Raw genomic sequence first — 27,244 nt, 5'->3', positions numbered from 1 at the left:
AGAATGTGAAAGTAAGCCCCAAAGTCATAAACTTTTAGTTGGCTAAAAGTTTACATATGTAGGGTGACTCATTTGTCATTGGGGAAATGAAATACTGCTGAAGTACCTATTTAGTATGAAATAGATCTAATTTTAACTGTCTTCTTGGAAAATTATTCAAAAACTAATTCTGAAACAAATTAGAAAACTCCTGTACATCTGATCTTAAATTATTGTTTATAGACCTGAGATGGCAAATATTTGCTGTAGGTTTTTCTGTTCTTGAGAATGAATGAATTCATAAGTGAATTTGAGAACTAAGAAATTATGCGTGTTTTATCTTTATACATTTATTGCAGAGGTATTAACAGTAAAGAATGATTAAAGTGTAAAACACAATTATAATATTATATATAATATATTGTACTACTGTTTAGATTTGCTCTCTAATCAATCTTTTTTTCGGTAAGGCTATATGAATGTAAATACTACTGAAGAGTTTGTAGCCAAATTCATATTTTATTTGATCTTACAGAAAAATTACCATGGAATTATGTCGAATATTATATTTATGTTGTAATTAATTTATATATGTTATGACATATGACAGAAAGAAATGAGAATAAAGAATAGCTCCCAGATTTTTGCCATCAATGCCTGGGTAAACGATTCCATTTACTACGGTAAGCTAGTTCGGGGGCAGAAATCAGGAGTATTTTGGGGGCCATGTAAAGCATATTTGCCTTTTAGTTATGAGTGGAGATGTTATATAAAAGGTCAGATATTGAGTAGGCTTGGCAGAAGCTGCATGATGACAGACCATCATCAATGTAACTTGGTAAGAAGTTCTCTGAGCAGAAATGTTCAAATGACAGCATATCCAAATGAATTAAGTCCTGAGGTTTTACATGCCTTTTTATTCAGCAGTACATCTTTTAATGTCCTGGGGACTTCTACATTACAGGGTTTTATCACCTAGAGGTAACGTCTACTATAAAAGTGAACTGAAACTCCCCACTGCTCTTTCTCACCTGGACTAATACAGTAACCTCTTAACTGGTCTCCTCACATCCTGTCAGGCTGCATCTGTTATATCCAGGCAGAGTAAACTTTTAAAAATGTAAATCTAAGCATGTTGTTATTCACTTGCTTAAAACTTTTAAACTGTTTGCCCTTGCTGCTGCTAAGTCACTTCAGTCATGTCCGACTCTGTGCGACCCCATAGACGGCAGCCCACCAGGCTCCCCCGTCCCTGGGATTCTCCAGGCAAGGACACTGGAGAATTTAGTTTGCCGTTAAGGCAATCTAAATCCATGCCTTGGCTTGCAAGGCCCTACACTCCTGACCCATTCTCTCACTCACTCGGCTCTTGACAATTCGGCCTTCTTTCAGTTTTTCTAACACTCTAAGCTCATTTCCCTCTTAAATCTCTTGTGAATGCTGTTGTCTCTACCAAAATGTTTTTGTCTTCAGCAACTTGTACTCATCAAAACTCACTTAGATACTACTTTTCCAAAAGTAGAATGACATTTTAATCTAAAGTAGTTCTCTCTTAATCTCTTTGTGACCTGCTGTCCTTCATCACATTTGTCAAAATTCATAATCATACCTTTATTTAAGGGATTGTTTGATACGTGTCTTTCTGTATATTCTCTGAATATTTTCATTCATTATAGTATATTCAATGCCTAACACCATATCTGTTTTCATTAAACAGTAGATATTTGTAGAATGAGTGAATAAAACAATTGTTTAAGCAGTGAGATGCCCTGAGAATTATTCTAGCTTGGGAGAAACATGACCAGATTTACGTGTTGGATCATTTTGGCATCTGTGTAGATGGTTGATTGGAAGGGAGTAAAATTGAGAAGAGCAAGACCATGTAAAAGGTCACATGACCTATTGCAGTAGGTCAAGTGAGAGATGATGAGTGGATGAGTAATTTGATCTTAAAAGTATAGCAGTTGGAAAGGAGAAAAATGCACAGGTTTTTTTTTTTTTTTTTAATATTTAAGAGCTAGAATTGATGGGACTTTGAGAAAGATTAGTTTTTAAAAACGAGAGAGTGATACCCAGGTGTCTCGATGGGGCAGTAGATAGTAATGCTGTCAACTAGGATAGGGATTTCAAGAGAAACTTCCAGTTACAGGGGAAAAAAGATACATGAGATTTTCTTGATATGTTTAGTCTGAATTACCTTTGGACATCAGGTGGAGAAATATCATAGTTTCTGGAAGTCACCAGAGAAGTCTGAGGTGGAGATAAAAATAGGAATTGTCAACTTACAGATAACAGTTGAAATGGTGAGAGTGGATAAGGTGAGAGTGGATAAAATGGTCTAGGAAGAGAGGATTAAGTGAAAAGAGGAAAGTCTACACTACAAAGAGCAAGCAGAGAAAAGGACCTGGCTGAGGAGACAGAAAAAGAGTGATCTGAGAAACAGGGCAGAAAGAATGCTGTATCCAAAGTCACAGGAAAAGTAAGGTTCAGGGAGGAACTCGTCAGTAAGTGCATTGTGACATAGGGCTGTCAGGTATAAAAAGGACAGAGACATTTTCTTGAATTTGGCAGTGCTTTGGCATTGCAGTTATTATGTGGAGGCAGAAACCAGATAGTAGTGGTTGGAGGAGAAAGATTTTTTTTTAAGTGGAGACAGATAAGGCAACCAGATAAGCTATTTTAATCTTTGACGAGACCCTTGTTCTCCATTTTACCTTGTAGAGTGGAAAAATTAGTACATTAAATAAGTTTTTTCCTGAATATATAATAATTAAGCATATTTTAAATTTCTTTTTTCTTTCAAGAGACACTAATACATTTTTTATTGATAATTCAGTTTTATACTTACCTGACAGTGTTCATCTTCCAGATGTCCAGGTGCTTTTACATGTTGCTTAATTTAATTTCCCAAAGAGTTCATAGATTTTCTTTATTTTGATTTAGGGATTACCAGGATAAAAATGTTACTAATAAAAAAATTTTAATTGACATAGTAATTGACATGTTTCACTGCAGAGATTTATTTTCTTTCACTAATTATGTATACATTATTGAACTGATTGATTGCAGTCAGTGTTTTCATGTATTTAATTTTGAATTTTTTAAAAAAGCTTAGTCTAATATATTTAGTTTAAACCTTAAGATCATAAATGCAGCTATCTGGTTGCCTCAATAGTTTTTGTTTTATTAAAATGTTTTTTAAAGAAATAAGTGTACAGCATATATGTTGTTTTTCTCCTGTTGTGAAGTACTTTGCTGTAAAACTTAGAGCTGTATGTACACACATTAACAACCCTTATGTGCTAATTAGAAACTATTTAAGCACAGTTACATTTGTCCTGCATTTAGTTTGAATAATATATTCTAATGAGTAGTTTTTATTTTCCTTTTATTTATGTCTCTTTTATGCTTACTATAAGGGGAAAAAGCCTCTTCTGACATGTACTGCTCTTGCCTCTTAATAAAACTAACAGTTTTTTCCTGTTAAAAATATTTAGGCCAGAAATTCTCCCTTCTTTTAGTAACAGTAACAACAATAACAAAAGAAATGTATAATCTCAACATTTAATTTTTCAGAGGGTATAAGGAAATAATTTTGCCTGAGTTTTAAATTATGGCCATGATTATAGTAAGTTGTTTTATATTCATTACAGTGATAATCATTAAGTGGAAGTTGATAATGCCATTAAGTTTAAAACATATTTGTAGGCAATTATGCATGTGTCAGACACTCATTTTCTATTCTAGATTTAAAGAAATAAAAATGCTAATTTGGGACATTAGAAACAAATACTGATTATCCATTATTTTAATAAGCAGACTGCTTTTGACATTAATGAAATGTTTACTTACAGAAAGAGACTTGTGAATGGTCAGAAACCAGTAAAACAGATTTTACTAATTCTACTAGGGTAGATTGGGAATGGAAAAACTGAATGTGTCTTGTTAAGTATTATTCCTTTAAGATTATATACTGTCACCAAGTTGAAAGTTTATTTATTTATTTTTTTGTATTCTCTAGAACTAGTTATCACTTAGTTTCTTAGAATGAGGTAGGTCATCTCCTTTTCCCCAACTACTAGTTTAGATTCTAACAATTAGTGATATATTTCATTTTTTGGAAGTTGGGGAAAAGGAGATGAGATAATTCATTTGCTTGTGCTCACTTGTTCCACCTCTTGCTACCCAAGTCATTATCTACATTTTTAGTTAAATTGTTCTCTAATTCAGAATTGTCTATGATAAAAATAGTTCTCATTGAGTTTTAAGTATGTAACTGACACTGTGTTAAGAATTTTGTATCTGTTATCCCATTTGTTGCAGTTTAATGAGGTAATACCATCCTCATTTTACTGATGAAGAAGCCAAGACTCCAAGAGATATGTAAAGACAAGTGAAATAAGTAGTAGAGTTGTTATCTGTGTATCTGTTTCATTAATTCAACTCATATTAAATGCCTGTTACCTTGTGGCAAATACTAGGCCTGGCACCAGGATGCACGAATAATAAAGCTAATGCTCCCTGTGCTTGGAACATAGAGTTAATTAATAATAGTAATAATAATAGTTATCAACCATAGTAATAACATAGACACTTATATTGCATTTTTTGTGTGTGTCAAACATTACTTTGAGCAATTTTTATATGTTAATTTACTTAATCCTCATCACAGTCTTATACAGCAGGTATCATTATTATCCCCATTTTCAAATAAGGAAACTGAGGTAAAGAGAGGTTAAGAAACTTGTCTAAAGTCACACATTGTGTGTCTGTGTTAGGAATGTGGTTCAAATACAAGCAGTCTGGTTCCAGTGTCTGTGATGATAACCAGTACCCTTGGCCTCATCTGACAGTAAGGACAGATGATGTAAAAACTAAATACAAGCATCATACGAGCTTTAAAAGAGGAAACAAGGTTAGTGGGGAACACACGAGTGAGTCTTTGTTTCTTCTGGCACAGACTCAAGTAAGGTATTCCTGAGAATGAGGCGTCTTAGTTGCAGTCTGAAAGATGATTATACGAGTCAGTTAGGTCAAAGAGAAGGAGTAAAGGAGATAATGGATATTAATAGCATTTGCAGAGGCTCTGAGAAGATCACATTAGAATGACTAGAAGAATCCCAGTATGACTGGGGTGTGCTGTGGCTTCAAGAGATAGGTAGAGTCTGTATTGAGAAGGACCTTTTGAACTTTTTGGGGTTTTAGATTTTAAGAGCAATAGGAAGTTGGTGAAGAATTAAAAATAGGACATATGGTCTGATCTCATTTGTTCTGAATAGAATATGAAGAATTGTCTAGAGACTAAATCACTTAGGAGGCTCTCCTTAAAACTCTTATCTCCAATAAGGGTTTTAACCTGATGATAGAAATAAGGTGGAAATGTGGAGAGAGTCAAGAAATATTTAGAATGTAGAGTATACAGGATTTGATGAATGAGGCAAATGAAGAGGAGTCCACAGTATAAACTGCACTAACAACTCCAGAATTTCTATCTGGGAGATGGTTTAGCACTGAAAACCTGTTTGGAGAGAGAAGGGTGAGGATGTGTCTTAAACCTGCTTTTATACAGTAAATGCAGTGTTTTTGACTTAGATTATACATTTATTTGTGATGGTTTGGGCAAGATAATAATAGAGATTAGGTGACATTTCTAGCGCTCCAAGGATAACTCCCAAGTTTTGACTGACTATAATTAAATGAGCATCCACTTCCTAAAATAGGTAACCCTGGAAAAGGAAGAACATATGGAGGAGGATGTGTAGAAGGAGGTAGAGATCACAAGCTTAGTTTTGAATATGCTTCAGGAATACCAGACCACCTGACCTGCCTCTTGAGAAACCTATATGCAGGTCAGGAAGCAACAGTTAGCACTGGACATGGAACAACAGACTGGTTCCAAATAGGAAAAGGAGTGCGTCAAGGCTGTATATTGTCACCCTGCTTATTTAACTTCTATGCAGAGGACATCATGAGAAACCTTGGGCTGGAAGAAGCACAAGCTAGAATCAAGATTGCCGGGAGAAATATCAATAACCTCAGATATGCAGATGACACCACCCTTATGGCACAAAGTGAAGAGGAACTCAAAAGCCTTTTGATGAAAGCGAAAGAGGAGAGTGAAAAAGTTGGCTTAAAGCTCAACATTCAGAAAATGAAGATCATGGCATCTGGTCCCATCACTTCATGGCAAATAGATGGGGAAACAGTGTCAGACTTTATTTTTGGGGGCTCCAAAATCACTGCAGATGGTGATTGCAGCCATGAAATTAAAAGACGCTTGCTTCTTGGAAGGAAAGTTATGACCAACCTAGATAGCATACTGAAAAGCAGAGACATTACTTTTCCAACAAATGTCCGTCTAGTCAAGGCTATGGTTTTTCCAGTGGTCATGTATGGATGTGAGAGTTGGACTGTGAAGAAAGCTGAGCGCTGAAGAATTGACGCTTTTGAACTGTGGTGTTGGAGAAGACTCTTGAGAGTCCCTTGGACTGCAAGGAGATCCAATCAGTCCATTCTAAAGGAGATCAGCCCTGGGATTTCTTTGGAAGGAATGATGCTAAAGCTGAAGCTCCAGTACTTTGGCCACCTCATGCGAAGAGTTGACTCATTGGAAAAGACTCTGATGCTGGGAGGGATTGGGAGCAGGAGGAGAAGGGGACAACAGAAGATGAGATGGCTGGATGGCATCACCGACTCGATGGACGTGAGTCTGAGTGAACTCCGGGAGTTGGTGATGGACAGGGAGGCCTGGCGTGCTGCGATTCATGGGGTTGCAAAGAGTTGGACACGACTGAGCAACTGAACTGAACTGAATTTGACTAATCTGTGTGAGGCATCAAAGTAGAAAAATCTGTTGGGCAATTGATTGTAGGTTATGGAGTTTAAAAAAGATGGCAGAGCTGGAGAAGTGAATCAGAGAATTTTATGCATGTAGATGATAAATGGAAGTAGGTGAAGTCATCTAGGAAGAAAGTAAAACCTGAGAAGTCTAAAACATCTGAAAAAAAAATCAAAAAATTCTAGAATTAAATGTTTTGCTAGAGGAGAGCTGATAAAGGGGATGGAGAAGCGACAACCACACCGAGAGGTAATAGGGAAAGTATTACAGAGCATGAGGCCAGGAGAAGAGAATTTTCAAATGAGAGTTGTCTGCTCTGTTGTGTAGCAGACACAGAAGAGTTCTAAAAATTCTCCCACTAGATTAGTAAATTCAGAGGTGGTCAGTCTCATTAGTGAGAGCAGTTTCACTGGATTGATAGAGGGCAGATTTAGGAGAAAAAGTAGAGATGAGCAATAAGAAAAGTTCTTCAATAAGCAAGGAGAATGGTAGCTGGAGGGGAAAATGGTTATAGAGAGAGTTCTTCTAAGCTGTTCATTTTCATTTTCATCTGGAAGTCACATTTTACCATGCTAAGTAATCTGATCAATCAGAGGGACAGACAGATTTGATTTTTTAAAAAAATGGAATGTAGCTTAAGAAAGAGTCATGAAAAGAAAAACACTGGATGAGAATTTTGGTAGGGTTTATGTGCCGCATGGGTTATGCATTTTTACTTATTTCATTACTATCTGTTCTCCCTCAAAACTGAAAGTGAATAGGAATAGAAGACTTTTATGAACAGAGGGGTGTAAGACGTAACAGTTCTGGAGTACAGGGAAAGAAAGGCTGTGTCACATAGGTAGAATGGTAACTGTATTTCAGTCCATAAATTTTAAATATCAGAGGGAAAATGGAACCAGGCACAGTCTGGTTCTATACGTATCCCAACCCCATGTTTTAAGTTTAATTCACTTTTTTGTGTTATGTCATGAAAAAAGTGTATTGGATTAAAATGATCGTTACTGATATACAGGTGGATTTTGATTGCCAGAAGTAAGATTTGACTCTATAGACTATTACTTCCAAAAGATTATATAGCAGAGATTTCCTAGTAAAATATGAGTGATAAAGTTGTACTTTGTTTTTGGCTTTCATAAAATAGTTCATTTCTGTATAAAGTCAGATTACACTAGTGAGAACGTTGAGTTTCAAAATGAGAGCCTTGCCTCACAGTCATCTATGTAGTAGATAGGAGTTCTCTGTTTAGAATCTACTCCTAGAAACAGTTTCTCCACTTTGAATCAGAATATGCTTCCTTATACAAATGATTGAAGATTTGGATATCCAGTAGTCTTGTGTTATGCAGAAAAGTTATAGGTTCCTGACATATAAAAATGGAAATTTTACCTTGGCCTAGAAATTATGCTTGAGATGTTTGCCCTTTCTATGTATGTCAAGCAAGTTGGGGGTGTAAAATTTGTGGAGATAGTTGAGCTTAATTATTGATGTATCAATATTTTTTTCAGAGGATTTCATCATACATTTTGTTTCCTTGTAAATTGATTTTTATTTTAAACATTGGGCATAACAAAAGGGAAAATATTGGCAAGTTCTTTGTGTAATAGAAAATCCCTGAGGCAAAGAATAGATTATTTCTACATGATCCACAACTTATCTACTATACATGATTAATGGATGATTGTACAGTTAGAATAGTGACCTAGCAGCAGAGAAAATGTTGGGCATAGTGGTTCTGAACTAATTATTGTGGCAATATTCTACTTAATTATCATAATTTTGATAACTTTGTTTAAATTTATACATAGGATAGGTCTCCAGGGACATCCTAGCTAAAAGACCAAACAATATTTAGATGATATACAAACCTAGTTACCAAGATAGAATATTTTGTTATCTACTTTGAGCATGTTTTTTTTTAGAGCCACAAATGTTTATAGTCAAAATGCACAGACTGAATGATTTGAAAACGTATATTAAACACCAACAACAAAAGTTGATTTGTGGTTATGACTGTGAAAGGCTTGGAAGCTACCTAATTAAGTAAAAGTCAAAGAAGTTCCTTTCAAATTATATTCCAGCCCATTCTATAATTTTTTTTTCTGAGCCAGTGCATTAGTCTGCAAAGGGCTCTTTCTGGAAAGGATCTTTTATTTTAAATTTGCTTTCCAGACTCTCACATTACTGACTATTCACTTCTAACTCCAAAGAATGAAGTCGTTTACAGTACATTGTCTTGATTTTTATGTTGTTATGACTGTGCTTTTGAAGCATATGTTTGAATGGGTGGTAGTTTGCCTGGATAGAGATCACTCTAAGCTACTAACATCATCTGTTGTTCTTAATAGTTGAACTCAAAGCAATATGTATGGCCGCCTTAACAGGGTTGAACAAATTTAAAGTGGTTTTTTCCCCTCACACTGTCCTTGTGCTGAGTGCACCACAATTTTATTGACAGTTTAATCTCTTAGTGCCCTGGAAAAGATACAGGGTAGTTTTTCAGTAGTCTGATGCCAATGTGACAGTTTGCATTACCACAACTTTGTCAAAGTTGCTGATTTATATATCATTTCTGAGAAATAATACCGACAGTTGATATTTCTTAATTAAAATGTGTTGAGGAATCTTATTTTCTACTTAGTATTCAAATTTTTTCCAAGATAGTATAGTAAGTAAGAACTTCATATAGAAAGAAACTTAGAGAAAAAGAATCTACCACATTATTATCAGTTTCATCATCTATAAAATGGAGATAAAAGTATGTGCTACAAAGGTTATACATATCCTGGGACATAGTAATGTTCAACAAAATTTAGTTACTTTTATGATGGTGCGTTCTATGTAGTCATTGGATTTGATTAAGTTCTCAACACCAAGACTCCTCCTAGATTAAAATCTCTACTTTTTAATTTCAGTAATATATTTCTAAGTAAGCATGCAAATAATGCAGTTTTTAAGATGTATTTGCTGATCCAGATTCTAACAGACAGCAAGTTATTGAAAATTAAAATGTTTACAAGTATTTTTTCAAATAAGGTAATAATAAAATTAATTTCTTGGTTCTTTAGATTTTTATAGACCTTTTTAGCTTAAAATGTGCACTTTATTAGAAACTTTGTTTATTAATTTATCTACATTTCTGAGAAAATTCAATCTGATAGGTTGTATACATCAAGAAGAGGAGTATTAAATTAGGAAGATTAGAATGAACAAGGCTAGGAAATAAATGTTTAAATTTCAGATATATACTTGCATCATTGCTTCAGTCGAAGAAACCAGGTTCTGTATTGTGCAGTGTTTCTGCCTGAGATGTTATTTATATTTAACGCTACAAAGAGAGAACTAGGTGGGGGCAGGGGGTGGTCTGAAGTATTTGTAACTAACAGAGATACAATGATGGGCCCATTTTACTCCAGGCTGATGACTTCATTGGCAGTTTAAATGAACAAAATCTGTCAACTGTAGTCATTTTGTAAATTAAATGAGTACTGCTGTGCTTTGCATGTATTTTTATAATGTGTGGGTTATATTCCAGAGAGATTAAATAATCACTTGGTAATAGGTAAAGTGAAAGTGAAGTCGCTCAGTCGTGTCCGACTCTTTGCGGCCCTGTGGACTGTAGCCTACCAGGCTCCTCTGTCCGTGGGATTATCCAGGCAAGAATGCTGGAGTGGGTTGGTAACCTCGGAAGAAAGTATTAATTCCCACTGATCATCTTAAGGATACTTCTTGCTTTTGGAGGTTGGAGGTGGTCTTGGAGGTTGGTAGATATTTTCTACACCCTTTTGACCTCTCAACAGCTAGCTCTTTGTCTAGTATATTCCTTTAGTCATAGCATCCAAATATCTATACCGCTAAGTCGCTTCAGTCGTGTCCGACTCTGTGCAACCCCATAGACGGCAGCCCACCAGGCTCCTCCATCCCTGGGATTCTCCAGGCAAGAATACTGGAGTGGGTTGCCATGTCCTTCAATGCATGAAAGTGAAAAGTGAAAGTGAAGTTGCTCAGTCGTGTCCGACTCTTAGCGACCCCATGGACTGCAGCCTACCAGGCTCCAACTCTTAGCAACCCCATGGACTGCAGCCTACCAGGCTCCATAGCTGCCTCTAATTTTACTCAAAAAGGAAGTTTTGATAAAGCATTTAAATGGCCTCTTTTTTAAAACTTTTTTTAATTGAAGGGTAATTTCTTTATGGTATTGCATTGGTTTCTACCAAACATCAACATGAATCAGTAAATGGCTTTTTAAAAAAAATTTTGTATTGTAGCATAGTTGAATTTACAGTGTTGTCATGTTAAATCTTCCTACAGTTCTCTCACACGTGCTTCCCCCTGTCGCCATTTCTTCTTTACTTTAAAAGGAAAATAATAGCAAGGCAGTTTATAAAATTGTTTGAGAGATAATGAAAAAAATAGCCCCAACTCTACCTCTTAACTAGCCTCTTAATCTTATCATTCAGCTTTTTGGCTGTCATCACCAATTCCATATCTTAAGAATGACTGTGGTTGTGGCATTAGTGGAACAGAAATTTCAGCAACATAACTAAAGAGTAAGGGAAGGCTGTGTGTGGACAAGTGACTGACAGCGCATATTTCAAAGGCTGGCAAGGGCGGGACAGATGCGTTAGACGTGCCATTTGGAAATCCCTGGGGGTCCAGTGCTTAGGACTCTGGCTTTCACTGCCAAGAGTGCAAGTTGAGTCCCTGGTCAGGGAACTAAGATCCTGCAGGCCTCATGATGTGGACCAAAAAAAAGTCCTGTTCTTGATAATTTCACATAAGCTCAAGATAGGTTAATTTGGTCATTTTATAAGAGAGCCATTTGGTAAAATACCTCCTCTAAAACACTGAATTATCATATCTTTGAAAGTTGTAATGGATGGTTAATTTTTTTTTTTTCTCAGCAACTGTTTATATCAAGAACATAGTCAACAGAAGTAGTTCAGAAACAGAATGAATACCATTTGGTAGGCCAGCTTTATAACTGATTCAAACTTTCACTTTCAAAAAGCAATTAGTATTATAGGAGAGGATGTCACGTGAGTTGGAAGTGAAGATGTAAGAATGGATACTCCTGAATTTTATCAGCTTGGCTTCTCCTCTCTTGGAGAGCAATCCTTTTTCCTTTCTGCTACTGTTCTGTATTCTTAAGTCTTGTTAATTGTCCTCTCACAGGATAAAAGCTAGAGCAGAGTTTCTGTCAGGTTCTCTTTTAGTAAATGCTCTAGCGTGTTCAAAGGAATGCAGAAAGATAAACGTTCCTTATTGCAATAAAAAGTGGGCCCAGTAACCGAAAATCTTGAGTAATTTTGATTTCAAGTTGTTACTGCTTAGGTTGATACTGTTTTCATGACAGAAAGCTGCTTTTTAGTACCATCAGGTACTGTATCAAGTCCTTGAAATAGTATCCAAAAAATAATTATGTTACAGATGAGTTTTCTTTCTGCAAGGAACTGGCAGAAATATTACATGTTTGGTTATATAGCAGTTTTTATTCTCTATACATTTTAATGTCCCCCCAAGCTGTTATTCATCATGAAATGAAAAATTTATAAAGCCCTGTTCAAATTTGTCTTTGAATATCTGAGTACTCCTTTTGGAGAGGAGGGAACAGGTGGCTTTAAAATGATTTGTATTGATTTCTGAGTTTCTTAATTTTTATTTACCATTTTATAAAGATTTTATATGTTGAGATAGACATGTATTATGAGTATCAGCTATGGACTCAAGATGGAGTTGCCTCCCCATAATTTAGAAAACAAATTTCTTTCAGGATTAGTCAGGAAGGGGAGAATGGAATATATCAAAAGCTATGATCTTGTAACAGAGTTTTAGAAAATAACTAAATTTTTCTCCCCCCTCCTTCCCAATAGAGTACAGGCTGTAATTCCTCCCTAGATTGTGAGTCTATGAATTTGAAAGAACAGAAAGAATTTGACAGCAGTTAATCGCAGCAAAATTTTTTACTATACAGCTTCTTTTGGAGCCCTTGCATCTTACTTCTCAGAATTTCTGAAGGAGCCAATGATAATTATTCTTAATGCTCTAGCAACTGAAGAAAAAAAGTCCTGAGAATTCCATTAAATAAAAATACCAGTTTATAAAGTATGTCATTTCATGTTAATGTTCTTTGATTCCCTAACAACTAAATATGGTTCTCAAATGTGTGTGATTTTCATCTGAATCAAAGGGAGTCATGTTTCAAAGCTAGAATTTGATTCAATGCCACTTTGAAATATAGAGTATTTCTGTAACACTTGCTTTTGAACTTTAAGTGAGAACCATAACAGATGTGAGAAAGAGTTATGACAAGGACAGCCTAATTTAAGTTTTAGAAATTTTAGGAAATGTCATCTTTTTATTGATTTCAGAGACTTTTTTCAAATGTTTTAAACACAATTTTCAGATAACAGTAATGAAAAGCTGAGCCCCAAACCAGGGACAGGTGAACCAGTTTTAAGCTTGCACTACAGCACAGAAGGAACAACTGCAAGCACAATAAAACTGAACTTTACAGATGAATGGTAAGTTGCTGCTTCCGTGCCGGTGTTCTTAGCCTCTCTGTAGGATTGCGTTAGATGTTGTTTTTAACAGTTCATCTTTGTTTTGCAGTAATGTATTGGTTCTCAAACTTTAGCATGCTTCAGGATCACTTGGAGAGCTTCTTAAAACACAGATTACTAGACCCCACTCTCAGAGTTTGAGGTGGAGTCAGAGAATTTGCATTTCTAAAAAATTCCCAGGTGATACTGATATTGCTGGTCCTGGGATATTTTTCTGATAGAAAATGCAGAAGATGATCAGTCACCATTATACTAATAGTGCAAAAATTAAGAAGCCTAACATTTTGGAGCTTTTTGCAGGCTTGGTCCAATGTAAAAGATGTATGTTTATGTATATATACATATATATTTTTGGTTTGACATTATTTTAATGATACTGAATATATTGAATTCTCCCCTACACTTAGAGTTAACTTTATAATAAATATTCCCATATTACTACTTAGTTTTCACAAATATTATCTTGTCAGCTAATAGAATCCATCAAAAGGACATACCATAGTTTTACTTATCCATTTCCTTTTAGTTAGGGTGAAGTTACTTATTTTTTACCAAATAAGACTATGAATATCTTTGTTTACAAGCTTTTTTCTACTTTTAAGGTGATTGATTTGGGGTACTTTTTCCAGAAATAAAACTGTATCTAGATTAAAAGATATTGAAAAATTATTTTCAAAAGGATCATCTGTCATTACATTTGTCCCAACAGCATATGAAAGTACATGTTTTGCTGTCTCCAGGCCAGTATTCAATATCAGTATATTCATTTATTTGTAACTTATGTATTTGATTTTTCAGTAATTTTTATTTAGTTTATTACTAGTGAGTTTGAACTTCACTGGTTGTATAGATTCTTTTTGATGGTATTTCTGATTATTTTTATTGCTCATTAATCTAGTTAAATATGATATTTAAAAAATTAGCTATGTGAACTTCCTAAATTCTTTGCCATTGTCTCATTGCCTTTATCATGAGAGACAGCATCCAAATTACTGTATTTAAATTTATTACTGTTATATAAATTAACATGTAGGCAATGTAATCTTTCTTAACACAATTAATTATATATTAATATAATTATATGTGATTAATATATGGTGGTTATGTTAATCATTTAATAACCAATATATTAATTATTCCAGATAATTGATATATTAAATTGTATGTTATTATATATTATATGTTAGTATAATATATAATATGTTGTATATAAATGATATATAATATAGTTATATATTGTTTATTAATATATAATTAATTATATGTTGATATATTACAATATTTGTTCTAATTCACAGGTTTCCATTTGTGTTTCTGTGTGTTTCTTTATATTAAAATCTTTGATTAAATAGGATTTTCATATATTATTATTATTGAATACCTTCTGTGTTTCAGAGACTGCTCTAGACTTTGGGAATACACTGATGAAAAAAATTGACAAAAAAAAAAACCCACCCTATTTGAGCTTACTCTCTAGGTATGGGAGGCAGACAATAAACATAATAAATAATGAATTGTATAACAAAAGCCTATGAAATGGTATTAAGTGCTTTGGAAGAAAATAGACCAGGTAAAGCTGATTGGAAAACCCCAGGAAAGCATAGGCATTGTTGAGAAGATGACATTTGGGCAGTTTAAAGGGTAAGGAGGAGTGAGCTATGCATATCTGGGGGAAGAGCATCCTATGCAGAGAGAAAGCCAGTACAATGGCACTGAAGTAGGAGCAGTGTTAGTATGTTCAAAGATCTTAAAAAGAAAACAAAGCAAAACAGTGTAGCTAGAGTGGAGTGACCAAAGGAGAGAGTAGTAACAGATAAGGTCAGTCAGGGAAGTGAGGAGGGTCTTAAAAGGAGGAAGGATATCTCTGGCTGCTGTGTAGAGAATAGGCCCTCGGTAGAAACCGAAAGACCAGTTAGAAGGCTTTGGCAGTAAGCAAGGTGAGAGGTGGTGTTGAGTCGCTTAGTTGTATCTGGCTCTTTGCAACCCCGTGGACTGCAGCACGCTAGGCTGAGGTGGTGTCTTGGACCAGGATGGGGGCAGTGGAGGTAGTAAAAAGAGATTGGATTCTAGGTGTATATTTGAAGGCATGGTCAATAGAATTTCTTTATGATCTCTACTGTTGGACCTCAGCTTTTAAAAATTATGATATCCATGGCTCTTTTTCTTAGTATATAATTTAAGACCACAAAAGATTATCGTATTTATTCTTAAGTCTTTTCTCATGTTTCTGTACAGAAGGGACTGATTTCTTATCAAGAATCTCATCTGAGCATATTTTAACCAAACATCTTTAGTCCCACTCTTCTTTTGAATGGTACTTTTTCTTCTTTGAAAACTAACCATGAATTATATTCTGTTATTCACTAGTTTCTTATTTCTTTATCAAAAAAGTAGGTAGCCTTTTTTTCTGGTTATAAAAATATTCTGTATTCATTATAAAAAAGATTTTTAAAAATGCATTCTTTTTCATCTATGCCAGTATGATGTCTTGCTTTTATTTTAGTTTCTTTGATGACAGGAAGGCAATAGAGTACACAGACAAATAGTTGGGACTCTGAACCTGACTAGCTATTGGACCTCTGTAAATACTAGTTTTTTTCGTCTGAAAATGGGAATATTTAATACAACCTTCCTCAGGGTTTATTGGGAAGATTTAATGAGACCATGCCAAAAAAGTACATAGCGCTAACTTAGCTCATTGACTGGCACATGATAAGCTTTAAATATTGTTAGCTACAATTGTCATCTTTTATAAATTGCCTTTTAAATCCTTGGCCCAGTTTTTTACTGTGGTGTTTATGTTTTTCTTACTGACTTATAAGAGCTGTATAGAATTAAGTGAGGGTAATATCATTTGTCTTCATTTGTTGGAGATATTTTCCCCAGTTTATTGTTTGTCTTTAAGTTTGCTTACAGTAGTTTCACTTTATGGTTTCAGCCTGTGAACTAATTAATGCTCCTTGTCCTTCTCAGAATTAGGGGAAGATTTCTTCTTGATTTCCTTTTATAGTTCTGTGCTTTTATATCAAAAATATGTTTAATCTTTTTATAGTTTATTTTACCATAAAGTATGATGTAGGGCTTATAGCTCAATTTTTCCACATGGCTTTTCCTTTTTCCCAGTAACTTTTATTGAATGATCTAGTTAGTCATTTATCTGTGATTTTAAAATACCATATTCACACATGCTAAATGTATTTACTTGATTATTTGTCTTTTCCACTAATGGCTCTGTCTTCTTACATCAGTGCCCTATCATAACTTCTACACTGAGCATTCTGTTTAAGCCTGGATCATAGCTTTCTCAATGGGGGGAAAAAAAAAGATTTATGTATCACATTGGCTTATCTTTTATCAGAATTGCTATACTCAACTTTTTGGTTGAAAAGAAATACACGTTCATTGCAAAAGAAATAAGAATCTAAAGAAAAGTTGAAAAAAAAATTAACAGTAACCCAACTGAGATGACAGTTAACATTGGTGTCATCTTTCTGATATTTTTCTGATAAATATTCTTTCTGATCTTTTCCTCTGTGTATATACCCATGTAGATATGCATTTGTCTTAAATATATATATGGATGCCATTTAAAAATTAAATTAACTTCCATAATTAGACAAAAAAAAGCTTTTGTAAAATTTAGACAAACATTCCATGATAATTTGCATTGTTTATTGAGTCACTGCTATTTGTCTATGATTAACGTTTTTTAAGTTGTTGTAGCCGTTCAGTTTTTTCTTGTTCACATCTTTACTAAATTTAAGAAATTGTTCCATTTTTCTGAATTTAATTTTAACCTTAATAAGATTGTTATACATTTTCTTTCCCACTCAATTCCCTTTTTACACATATGTCATGATTTGTCACAGAATGTTCATTGAAAATTACGTATTTAACTTGGTATGGTGTTCTTCTCTAGCCAAAAATTCTAACAGAATTATGGTTATCATCAGGTAGGTATTAAAATTAAAATAGAAAACATCATTCTCTCCTTCTATAAAACTATGGTGTTGATCACTTGCCATATTTGAACAGCAGTCTAGAACTGGCAGTGATCTACAAAGGGCAATTCAAAGAGCAAAGAAACTTCCAGGCCTCTTTTTAAGTATCAATTTAAAAGTAGCCTAGAACAACAAAGTCTAAAAGGGTGTATGATCAAAGTTTGTAAAATCAGTAGGAATTTTAATATGTTGAAACATATGTAGTGAGGACAAGAAGAGAGATTATGTAATTAAGTTAAAATTCAATAGAGAGACTTGTAAAAATATATACCAGATCGTAGGAGCATCAGTCAGTGAAGAATTTATATTTTTAAATCTCTCTTTAATATTAAAAGTGGATTGGAATAATCACCTTGATTTTTTTTAAGTGATGTTTCACAAGTACTGCTAATGTAAACCTTGTGTTTTATTTGTATCCTGATTTTTTTTAGTCAACTTCTCTAGTTGTAAAATACTATAGTCTGAATTTTTTTGATCAGCTTCTCTAGTTGTAAATTACAAAATTTATCCTAAAAGTTGACATATATTAACTTCTTGGTGACATAGCTTGTCTTGATTTTAGGAGCAGTACTGCCTCAAGTTCCAGAGGAAATGGGAGCCACTGCAAATCTGAGGATCAGGAGGAATCCTTGGCCCCACAGAGCCCAGTGCAGCCACCAGAAGGAGAGAGTGAAGCAAGTAAGGTGATATTTTGTCCTGACAAAACCCGATGTTGGATGTTTGTTTACCTATTTTTCTGATACATCAGTGCTACAGTTTTGTTTTTTAACTTTTGCATCAATAGTCCACTTACTGCAGTTGAATCAATAGCAAATGCAAAAGATAGGGACCTTAAGCATTTAAGATGAGGCATCACAGGGAAGCATAGTTCCCCTCTGTGGGTACAGGGGCCAGGATAGATGGTCATCATACTGACAATACATTAGATATAAATGTTGGTTTGAGTTATCATTACCGTTTTTATACCTAGCAGTGAAATCCAGAGTATCTATCTTGATTTTTTTCAAAGAATATAGGTTGTTTATGGAGGGAAAGAAAAAAGAGTAAAATCTAAACAAGTTATGAGTGAATCCTGTTTCATATAAGAAGAGCCATTTGGAGAATGTTTCTAGAACCCTTTCCTGGAATATTTTTATGTGATCATCATATGAAATTTAGGGATTAGTACAGCCTTGGAGAAGGAAATGGCAATCCACTCGAGCACTCTTGCCTGGAAAATCCTATGGATGGAGGAGCTGATAGGTTACAGTCCATCAGGTTGCAAAGAGTTGGACACAACTGAGCAACTCACAGCCTTAGAACACAGTAGATTTTCAGTACATAGTTGATAAATGAATTCATGAATTGTTTTTCATTAAATGAATACATACTTCAGTGTAACACAGCTAACAAGAATTAAATACATATAAGATGACTATCTAGCAAGCAGATGTACAATTAGGATCAAAAAACCCTGATCCTTCATAGGTCTATGGAATTAAATCCCAGAAATAAATGTTTTCAGTAGCCAAATAGAATTTATGGTGAGGCTAACTTTACTCTTTGCTCATGATAGTTCAAATTAGACCAAGTGTATGACAAAAGGAAGAAAAATACTCAGTTTTTAAGTTTATATTCTTTGACATTTAGGAGAAAATAAAATCAAAATTGAGGAATGTCAGTTGGGGGGAATAATCTCAAGCAGGATTCTTCACATAGAGTTCATGAAGGTCCATGCATAGACTTTGGGAAGAGGCAGTGGGCAAAAGTGATAAACAAATAGCAAATACCCACATCTGTTCCTGATGGTATTTTACAGTTTTGTGGGTACAAACATAGTATTTGCATTATACTCTGGGGAATTTTTATCTGAGTGTCAGAGGTTTCTATGACCCTAAAAGGGTTAAGAACTGCTTATGTATAGGACACCTAGAATATTAATTAAATTAGTGTTTATTTTTCTTAAAAAAAAAAAAAAAGTTAGGATTTAAAGATGATTTGGTTTAATTCCCAGAAACTCCTGAAGAGTCGTCAGAGGATGTGACACTGCAGGAAGGTGCGTCTACAGAAAGCGCAGCTCAAAGCCACGTAGACACAGGTGAGTTGCTCTGTTCTCTGTAGGTGATCCCTTCATGTAGGAAAACAGGAAGCCGTAATCTGTGTTAGTCTCTCCAGAGTTAGAGACCGCTTCCAAATAGATGTATTGTGGGATTTTGTTCTTCATGTAGGGGAATTAGGTTTATATTAGGAAATGTCTGAAGTTAGATTAAGTAAGTAGTGTTGCTGACATGACCAGTTGTTACTACTTTATTTTCTGACAGCACAATCAGATAAGTTTACTTCTGAGTCATTGGATTCTGGCTCAGGAGAAAGGAATGACTTCAATCTTGATAGCCCTTGTGGGGTTGCAGAAGAATCCACTTTGTCTGAAAAAGGCAAAGAACCAGGAACTTCAGATCAAACTAGCACTACAAGTGCTTCCAGACATAGTACCAGCAATCCTGAGCCTCAGTCACAAACAGAAGCCATCGGGCCTTCGGCCCATGAGGAGACGTTGACCAGGGACTCTGCTCTTCAGGACACAGATGACAGTGACGACGACCCGGTCCTGATCCCAGGTGCAAGGTACCGAGCAGGACCTGGTGATAGGTTGGTAAATTTTTAATTAACATGAACTATGAAAATATAATTCACAAGGCTTTATTTCTTTCTTTGAAGTTATGTAAAAGAATCTCTCCATTTTTGACAGTTACTTCCTCTAAATGTGTCTCAGGCATATAAACTCAGAATTTTGTGAACTATAAGTAATTTCACATATTACATATTGCATTCTTTGAGCAAAAGAATATAAAGAAGATACAAAGAATTGCTGTTTATCTTCAGCACAAAGGCCTGGTCTTCAGTTTACAGAGTCAGAGGAAGGAATATTGAGGATGACCAACAGGTCATTTACCGAGTTAGGCTTATCTTTAGTTGTCAGATTGCCTCATAGAGATCTTGGCCTTTTATCAGTTTGGGTTTTTTTTAGCGCTTAATTTTTCTGCTTTTCCCTTAACCCTGGATTAAGGTAGTGTGATAAAGTTCTCTTTTTGAGAACACTGTTTTTCTCTGACTTTTACTAAGTAACTCAGTTTCAGAAATGCAAAGTCATACCAAGTAACAAATATTTTAACTGCAGTAAAGAATTAAATTGCTTTACATGTTCATAGCTTTTCCACTTTTGATTTTATGTGTTCATAAGGATATATTTTAATTTTTAGTGGATAAAGTAAATCTTTAAAGTATATTGCATTTCATACATTCCTAAAACTATTTCTATAATTAGTGCCATCATATCTCATTGTAAGTTCTGTCCTATTCTAGAGAATCAAATTTTGCCTTTAAAATCTTAGCTTTCACAGGCATGAAGAATTGTATCACGTGTATTTATGCTGAATGTACTGCTATTTATAAAATGTTCTGACATTTCTGTCAAGTGAAAAATAAAATGAAAATATTAATTTACCATTAAAGAGTGGCAATGTTATATAATGATCAAGAGTGTCATTTACTAGCTGTTTCCTCATTCAGATTACTTGGTATCTTTTAAAGGCTCAGTTTCCTTATCTATAAAATGAGATTATAATTGTTTAGAATTGTTATCAGAATTTAGAAAAAAATCAGTCAAAGGACTTGTCTCACTCTGAAAGCACTAAATAAATGATAGGTGTATTAAATAACCAAGACATTCCATGTAGCTGCTTAGACTTTAAAAAGCAATTATAATAAGAATGGCTCTAGAGAGGACAAGCAAAATTCCTGATATAATAACTTGAAGTTCAGTTTAGCTGCCTTTTCTTAACTATGAAAAGATGGATAAGTATCTGCCTTTAGTCATATTTGGTCAAAGTGTTTACTTTGCAGTGACTTTTAAACATTTTGTCTTCACCTAACACACATTAGTCTTCAAATTCTTAGTATATATTTTAGACAAGTAAAACTTAGTTTCATTTCTTTCCATACTCAGAGGGAGTCCCATAGAGTATTATTACCACTTGATGTATGCAAATAAGGTTGGCAAGCATGGCACAATTTGAAAATTAAACTGATGGTTTTTAAAACCTAGTATGGAGAGCCAGAGACTATAACTATTTTATGCTTGTACATTTTTGGCTTTCAAATTATATAAGCAAACATAGGTCCTTCATTTTTTATCTATACTTACATAGCTTAAATGATACTAAGGTCATAATTAAAAATGAAATTTAAGTATCCGCTTCTAGTAAAATGTACCATGTCACTTACCAGGTCTGTTTGTTTAAATAGGAATTATATATTTTTGGTAAATATTAGACACTTGCAAAAAATAATGATTATTTAACATCTTGTATTCAGGCTAATTATATAACACTTTTACCTGGCCTGCATTATAGATGAGGAAACTTGAGGTGCTAAGCAGAGATTTTGTATATTCTAGACCTAAGGAAAAATTTTTTTTTAACATGGTAGTATAAGATGAATGAGAAAGGAGGATTTGTGGGGAGAATGGTCCTAGAGGATGCAGAACACCTTGCAGCATCTTGTCCTTACTTTGGATGTCTTACTAGAAACTATATTATCTTTCTATTAAGCATTATCATTTACTTACCATTTTTGTAATACTTACATGACTTGTATATTTTAGGGATTCTCCTGAGATTTAGACATGCCATAGAATTGACACCTGATAGCTTCATTGACCCGAGAAACCCATTTGCTGAACTAGACTAGTAGAATCTTTTAGAGGAGAGATGATCAGGTTCAACAGCCTGAAAGCGACCCCACTTCACGCATGTACTCTTAAATTTGTGCTCTCATGGTTAGATCCAGATTTGAAACCGCCTCTTGGTCTGTATTTGCATCCCTGCTTTTCTTTTTAACTATTATTTAATATCCTATATAATCAGTTTAGGTATTTAGCCTTTTTTGTCCTATATATTATTTAGTTATTTGTCCTGTATATTATTCTATAGCACATAGCAGTAAACTTACTTAACAGTAATAGAAAGATAATAAAATTGTTCCTTTTGAGAAAATTAATTTGTTGAAGAGGACAAGTACGCAAGCCATTTATAAATAGAAAACAGTTTTAATAAATATATGAAATTAGGTATAATATTATATATATCAGTGTGTATACGTACATACACAAAGTTGTACATACTGAGATAATGCTGAGGTGATTAAAGTGGCTGTTTCATAATTACATCAGTTTTCCTTTAAAATTTGCATTATTCTTTCCTAGCTATTTACCAAAAAAATTTTCAAATGGTGTAAAATCTTCCTTCTGACTTTTCTGTAAATAATTTTGATAATTCCTAACTTCCTGAGTACCAAATTGATTAAAATTTGAACTACCTATATAAAGTATACTTTTTATTTCTGTACCTTTCTAAGGGCTCTTCATCCCTGGCCATTTATCTTACTTGCAAAATTTGGAGGAATGAGTATGCTGACTTTTTTGTTCTAAAGATAGAAAGTTTAAGAAAGTTTACTTCTTAAGAACATGAAAAGAATCATTCAACAGCTTAAGAATAAGCATATGATTTTTGTTTTTGAGAATTTCTATTTCGAAAGGAATAAATAATTCCAAAGCTCTGCTGTAAAAATCACACCATTTGGTTCTTAGAGTCTTAAGTAAACATCTCACTTGGATGAAATGCCAAATTAAAAGGATGCATGTCCCCTCTTGCTGCCATTTGAGAAACCCAGTCAAGATTAGTTTGGTTAGGCCAGAGAGATGATCCCAAAATTTTAAAATGGTTAAAGAGTATATACTTAGATTTGTACTTTAATTTGATGAAGAATTACATAGTGGATCTCATAAACTTTTTGCCACACATTTAATTTTTAAATGAAACCTAAAAAGTTTGTAGCTAAGCCATTTTTGACACGTTTAATGAAAATATCAAAACAGTTCTTAGCAATACAAAGTTACAATTTTTTTTAATAAAGATTTGTATTCTTATAATTTGGTAGGTTTTCACTTTTGAGCTGAGATCAAGCATGAGAAGGAAATGTCTTAGAAAGTAAAATGTTAGCCTTAACGACTAACATAGGTATTTTAAAATCTCTTCTTATTAAATACAGCTAGTCTCAGTCTAAATATAACTGGGACTCTCTATAGCAGAGGCCAGCAGACTTTTTCCTAAAAAGCGAAAGAGGAAATATTTTAGGCTTTACTGGCCAGGAGGCAAAATGGAGGCTGTTATGTAAGCACTTACATAACCATATAAGATGTAATCATTTATAAAAACCACTGGTTTCTAGTGGTTCATTACAAAAATAGGCAGCTGGTCAGATTTGGCCAAAGAGCTGTAGTTTGCTGATCCCTGCTTTATAGCAGATCAGTCTTAGAGAAGGAAACCAAGCTATAGTATATGGTAAAATTCCTCTGTTGACAGATTATCAAAGTTTGAAACGAATCTGTGAGTCACCATGTTAGATCTCCTTTAACTTTGTTTATAGCAGGAACACAGAACATTAAATGGAAACTAAATTGAAGAAAGAACTAATCAAACATATCTACTTTCTAATATGGTTTAAAAAAATAAAAGTAGTATGTACATCTCTTAGGGATTTTATGTATTGGATTTAGAGACATAAACAGGTGCTCTTGGAATGAAAGAAACGTGGTTTTTTGTTTAGGGGTTTATTGTTTAGATGGTCTTCATGTAAACTGTTTTCAGCACACCAAATCCAACTTCTAGTAAATGATAGGATGGCCTGACAGTTCATCCTCTTGACAAACCCAAGAGGTTTTTACTCTCTAAAAAGAGACAAGAATCTAAGTAAGCTTTATGAAGAAGTTCTCAAATAGTCTTGGATAGTTTTTATAGACTCAGTTAAGATGCTCTAAAATTTTTTTTCTATAAAGATTAAAGATACCACTTTTTAAAAATATGTTTCTTATTTGCATATTCAGTTCTATTTACCTATTTTGGACTATGGAACATGGCCTTCTTTAAAGCCAAAATTCTTTGTATACTGTAAATTTGCTGTCATCTAATGAATCATCATTATAATCACTTTTTCAGTATTTCTAGTGATACAAATTTATTCTTTAAAGTTGCAGAGAAAAAAATAATCATAGAGAACTGAACTCCTAGGGAGTTAAAAGCTCTGTTATTCTTTACTTGCTTGTTATCCAGTCTTACAGTTAGGACAAATGAATCAGCTCGGGGCTTAATTACTTAGTTCCTAAAGAGCAGCTCAGCCCTGGGAGCTAATGTAGGTTTCCAGTGGATGGTACTGATAATATGACTCTGCAAGTTCCCTGCATTCTGTAACGAGGTTAGGTTCTAATCTTTTTGTAAGATAAAAGGAATTAAGTACAATGTTTTCCTTCCAGTCTATCTTCAGTGAGCTATTTGTCTTTAATTTCCTCATATACATTTAGTTGAATGACATATTCTCACATAATACCCCGAGTCACAAAGGGTAACAAAAGTATTTTAGATTTATATGATAAATGATAAAAGTAGTGGCCTTCATGCTTTAAATATTTGGTTCTTTGAAGTGAAGTCTTTGTGAGTGACTTTAGTTATTGTGTTCCCTTCACTAGATTTAATATCAGAGGAACCACAATAGGTGATAGAATAATGAGGTAATTCAGTATGTTCCTTCATTATTTTACTTTATGATGAATATGCTAGGTCTTCTTTTTTCCACAGCTAACCACTTTTCCTATTAACAGTTAATAATTCTTTGAACTTAACTGAACTCTAAGTGCTAAGCATTATAAATTGGGTTGCTTTTCAGAAACTATATTTAGCTGCATGCACTGCATGGGAATAGAATGAAAAGAAATTTCTTGTGTGCAAATGTAATTGATGTTCACTTCAAGTGTGTCATATGATAAAGTAACTGTAATCTGAAATTTTTGTTTTGTGGTTTGGTTATGTCCTAATCTTTTGTGATCCCATGGACTGACTGCAGGCTCCTCTGTCCATGGGATTTCCCAGGCAAGAATACTGAAATGGGTTGCCATTTCCTTCTCCAAGGGATCTTCCCAACCCAGGGTTGAAGCCACGTTTCCTGCAGGCGGATCCTTTACTCCTGAGACACCAGGGAAGCCCATAATCTAAAATGATGTACTTTAAATATTAGCTGATACTGATGTGTGACACTAAGTTACTGCACTGCATTCTTCAAGAAAATATTCAAAGCAAGTAGCTAATATTAACTAATTTGTTGAAGAATGCAATTTGTGTTTTTTTTAAAACTCAGTTGAGGTAGCATTTAGCAGCTTTTTTGCTTGAAATCAGTAACAAAAATGGACTTGAATCTAAGTCTCTTCTTAGGTTTAAAATTCTGATTTTTTTTTTTTTAAGAAAGGGACTCTCACATGAATAACTTGGTAACTTAGTATCACACATCAGGTGATACCTAGCCCTCAAAGACTTCTGCCGTTTGAAGACTAACGGGGATACATTTTAAAATGTTAAAAAGTTTAAGTTTCCGTTCCATTATTCATGTACCCAAAACCTGATTTACTGACGAAATCAACTTGTACTTATTCAGTTCAGTTCAGTCGCTCAGTTGTGTCCAACGCTTTGCAACCCCATGAATTGCAGCATGCCAGGCCTCCCTGTCTATCACCAACTCCTGGAGTTTACACACTCATGTCCACCCAGTCGGTGATGCCATCCAGGCATCTCATCCTCTGTCATCCCCTTTTTCTCCTGCCTCCAATCCTTCCCAGCATCAGAGTCTTTTCCAGTGAGTCAACTCTTCGCATGAGGTGGCCAAAGTACTAGAGTTTCAGCTTTAGCATCATTCCTTCCAAAGAAATCCCAGGGCTGATCTCTTTCAGAATGGACTGGTTGGATCTCCTTGCAGTCCAAGGGACTCTCAAGAGTCTTCTCCAACACCACAGTTCAAAAGCATCAATTCTTCGGCGCTTAGCTTTCTTCACAGTCCAATTCTCACATCAATACATGACCACTGGAAAAACCATAGCCTTGACTAGATGGACCTTAGTCGGCAAAGTAATGTCTCTGCTTTTGAATATACTATCTAGGTTGGTCATAACTTTCCTTCCAAGGAGTAAGCGTCTTTTAATTTCATGGCTGCAGTCACCATCTGCAGTGATTTTGGAGCCCAAAAACATAAAGTCTGACACTGTTTCCACTGTCTCCCCATCTATTTCCCATGAAGTGATGGGACCAGATGCCATGATCTTCATTTTCTGAATGTTGAGCTTTAAGCCAACTTTTATACTCTCCACTTTCACTTTCATCAAGAGGCTTTTTAGTTCCTCTTCACTTTGTGCCATAAGGGTGGTGTCATCTGCATATCTGAGGTTATTGATATTTCTCCCGGCAATCTTGATTCCAGCTTGTACTTATTAGGTTGTTACAAAAGTAATTGTAGTTTCAAACCAAGAATTTTAATCATTATAACTAAGCTCAAACACATCTTTATTAATCAAAATGGGAACCATTAAACCAAACACATTTTTGCCGATGAGAACTAAGTTTGTTCTTGTAGCATAAAAATTGTGCCTTGGAATTCGACAGACTCTTGTAAAGCATTTTCTGCCACCTGCTGGTTGTGGAAGCATGTTGCCTAGAAAAAGAGCTGCTTGAAGTTGATAGTTGGTGAGCAGTCAGGTGAATATGGTGGATGAGGCAAAACTTCATAGCTCAGTTTATTCCGCTTTTGAAGCGTTGGTTGTGCATCATGCAGTCAGGCGTTGCTGTGGAGAAGAACTGGACTCAGTCTGTTGACCAGTACCGGCTGCAGGCTCTGCAGTTTTCAGTGCATCTCATTGATTTGCTGAGCATACTTCTTGGATGTAATGATTTTGCAGGAATTCAGAAAGGTGTAGTGGGTCAGATTGGCTGTAGACCATCAAACAGCAA

At 34.6% G+C, this 27,244-nt stretch overlaps 1 protein-coding gene across 7 annotated transcripts in view; it reads left to right on the top strand.

The window, feature by feature from the left end:
* The window catches only part of DCAF6 (DDB1 and CUL4 associated factor 6), a 183,305-nt gene that overhangs the window by 124,243 nt on the left and 31,818 nt on the right, over positions 1-27,244 (top strand). For 4 of the 7 annotated variants that reach the window (XM_068966657.1, XM_068966660.1, XM_068966658.1 and 1 more), the window contains 5 exons: positions 13,224-13,341; positions 17,944-18,059; positions 19,375-19,458; positions 19,682-20,009; positions 24,943-24,984. In XM_068966657.1, coding sequence (XP_068822758.1) covers positions 13,224-13,341; positions 17,944-18,059; positions 19,375-19,458; positions 19,682-20,009; positions 24,943-24,984 — 688 coding nt within the window. The remainder of the gene's footprint in view (positions 1-13,223; positions 13,342-17,943; positions 18,060-19,374; positions 19,459-19,681; positions 20,010-24,942; positions 24,985-27,244) is intronic. The other 3 variants (XM_068966661.1, XM_068966659.1, XM_068966654.1) reach the window with 1 other exon arrangement.

Source organism: Capricornis sumatraensis, chromosome 2, assembly GCF_032405125.1.
Source record: "Capricornis sumatraensis isolate serow.1 chromosome 2, serow.2, whole genome shotgun sequence".
Classification (NCBI taxonomy): Eukaryota; Metazoa; Chordata; class Mammalia; order Artiodactyla; family Bovidae; genus Capricornis; species Capricornis sumatraensis.
Note: the sequence above shows the minus strand (reverse complement) of the source record. Positions and strands in the feature narration are given on the sequence as shown.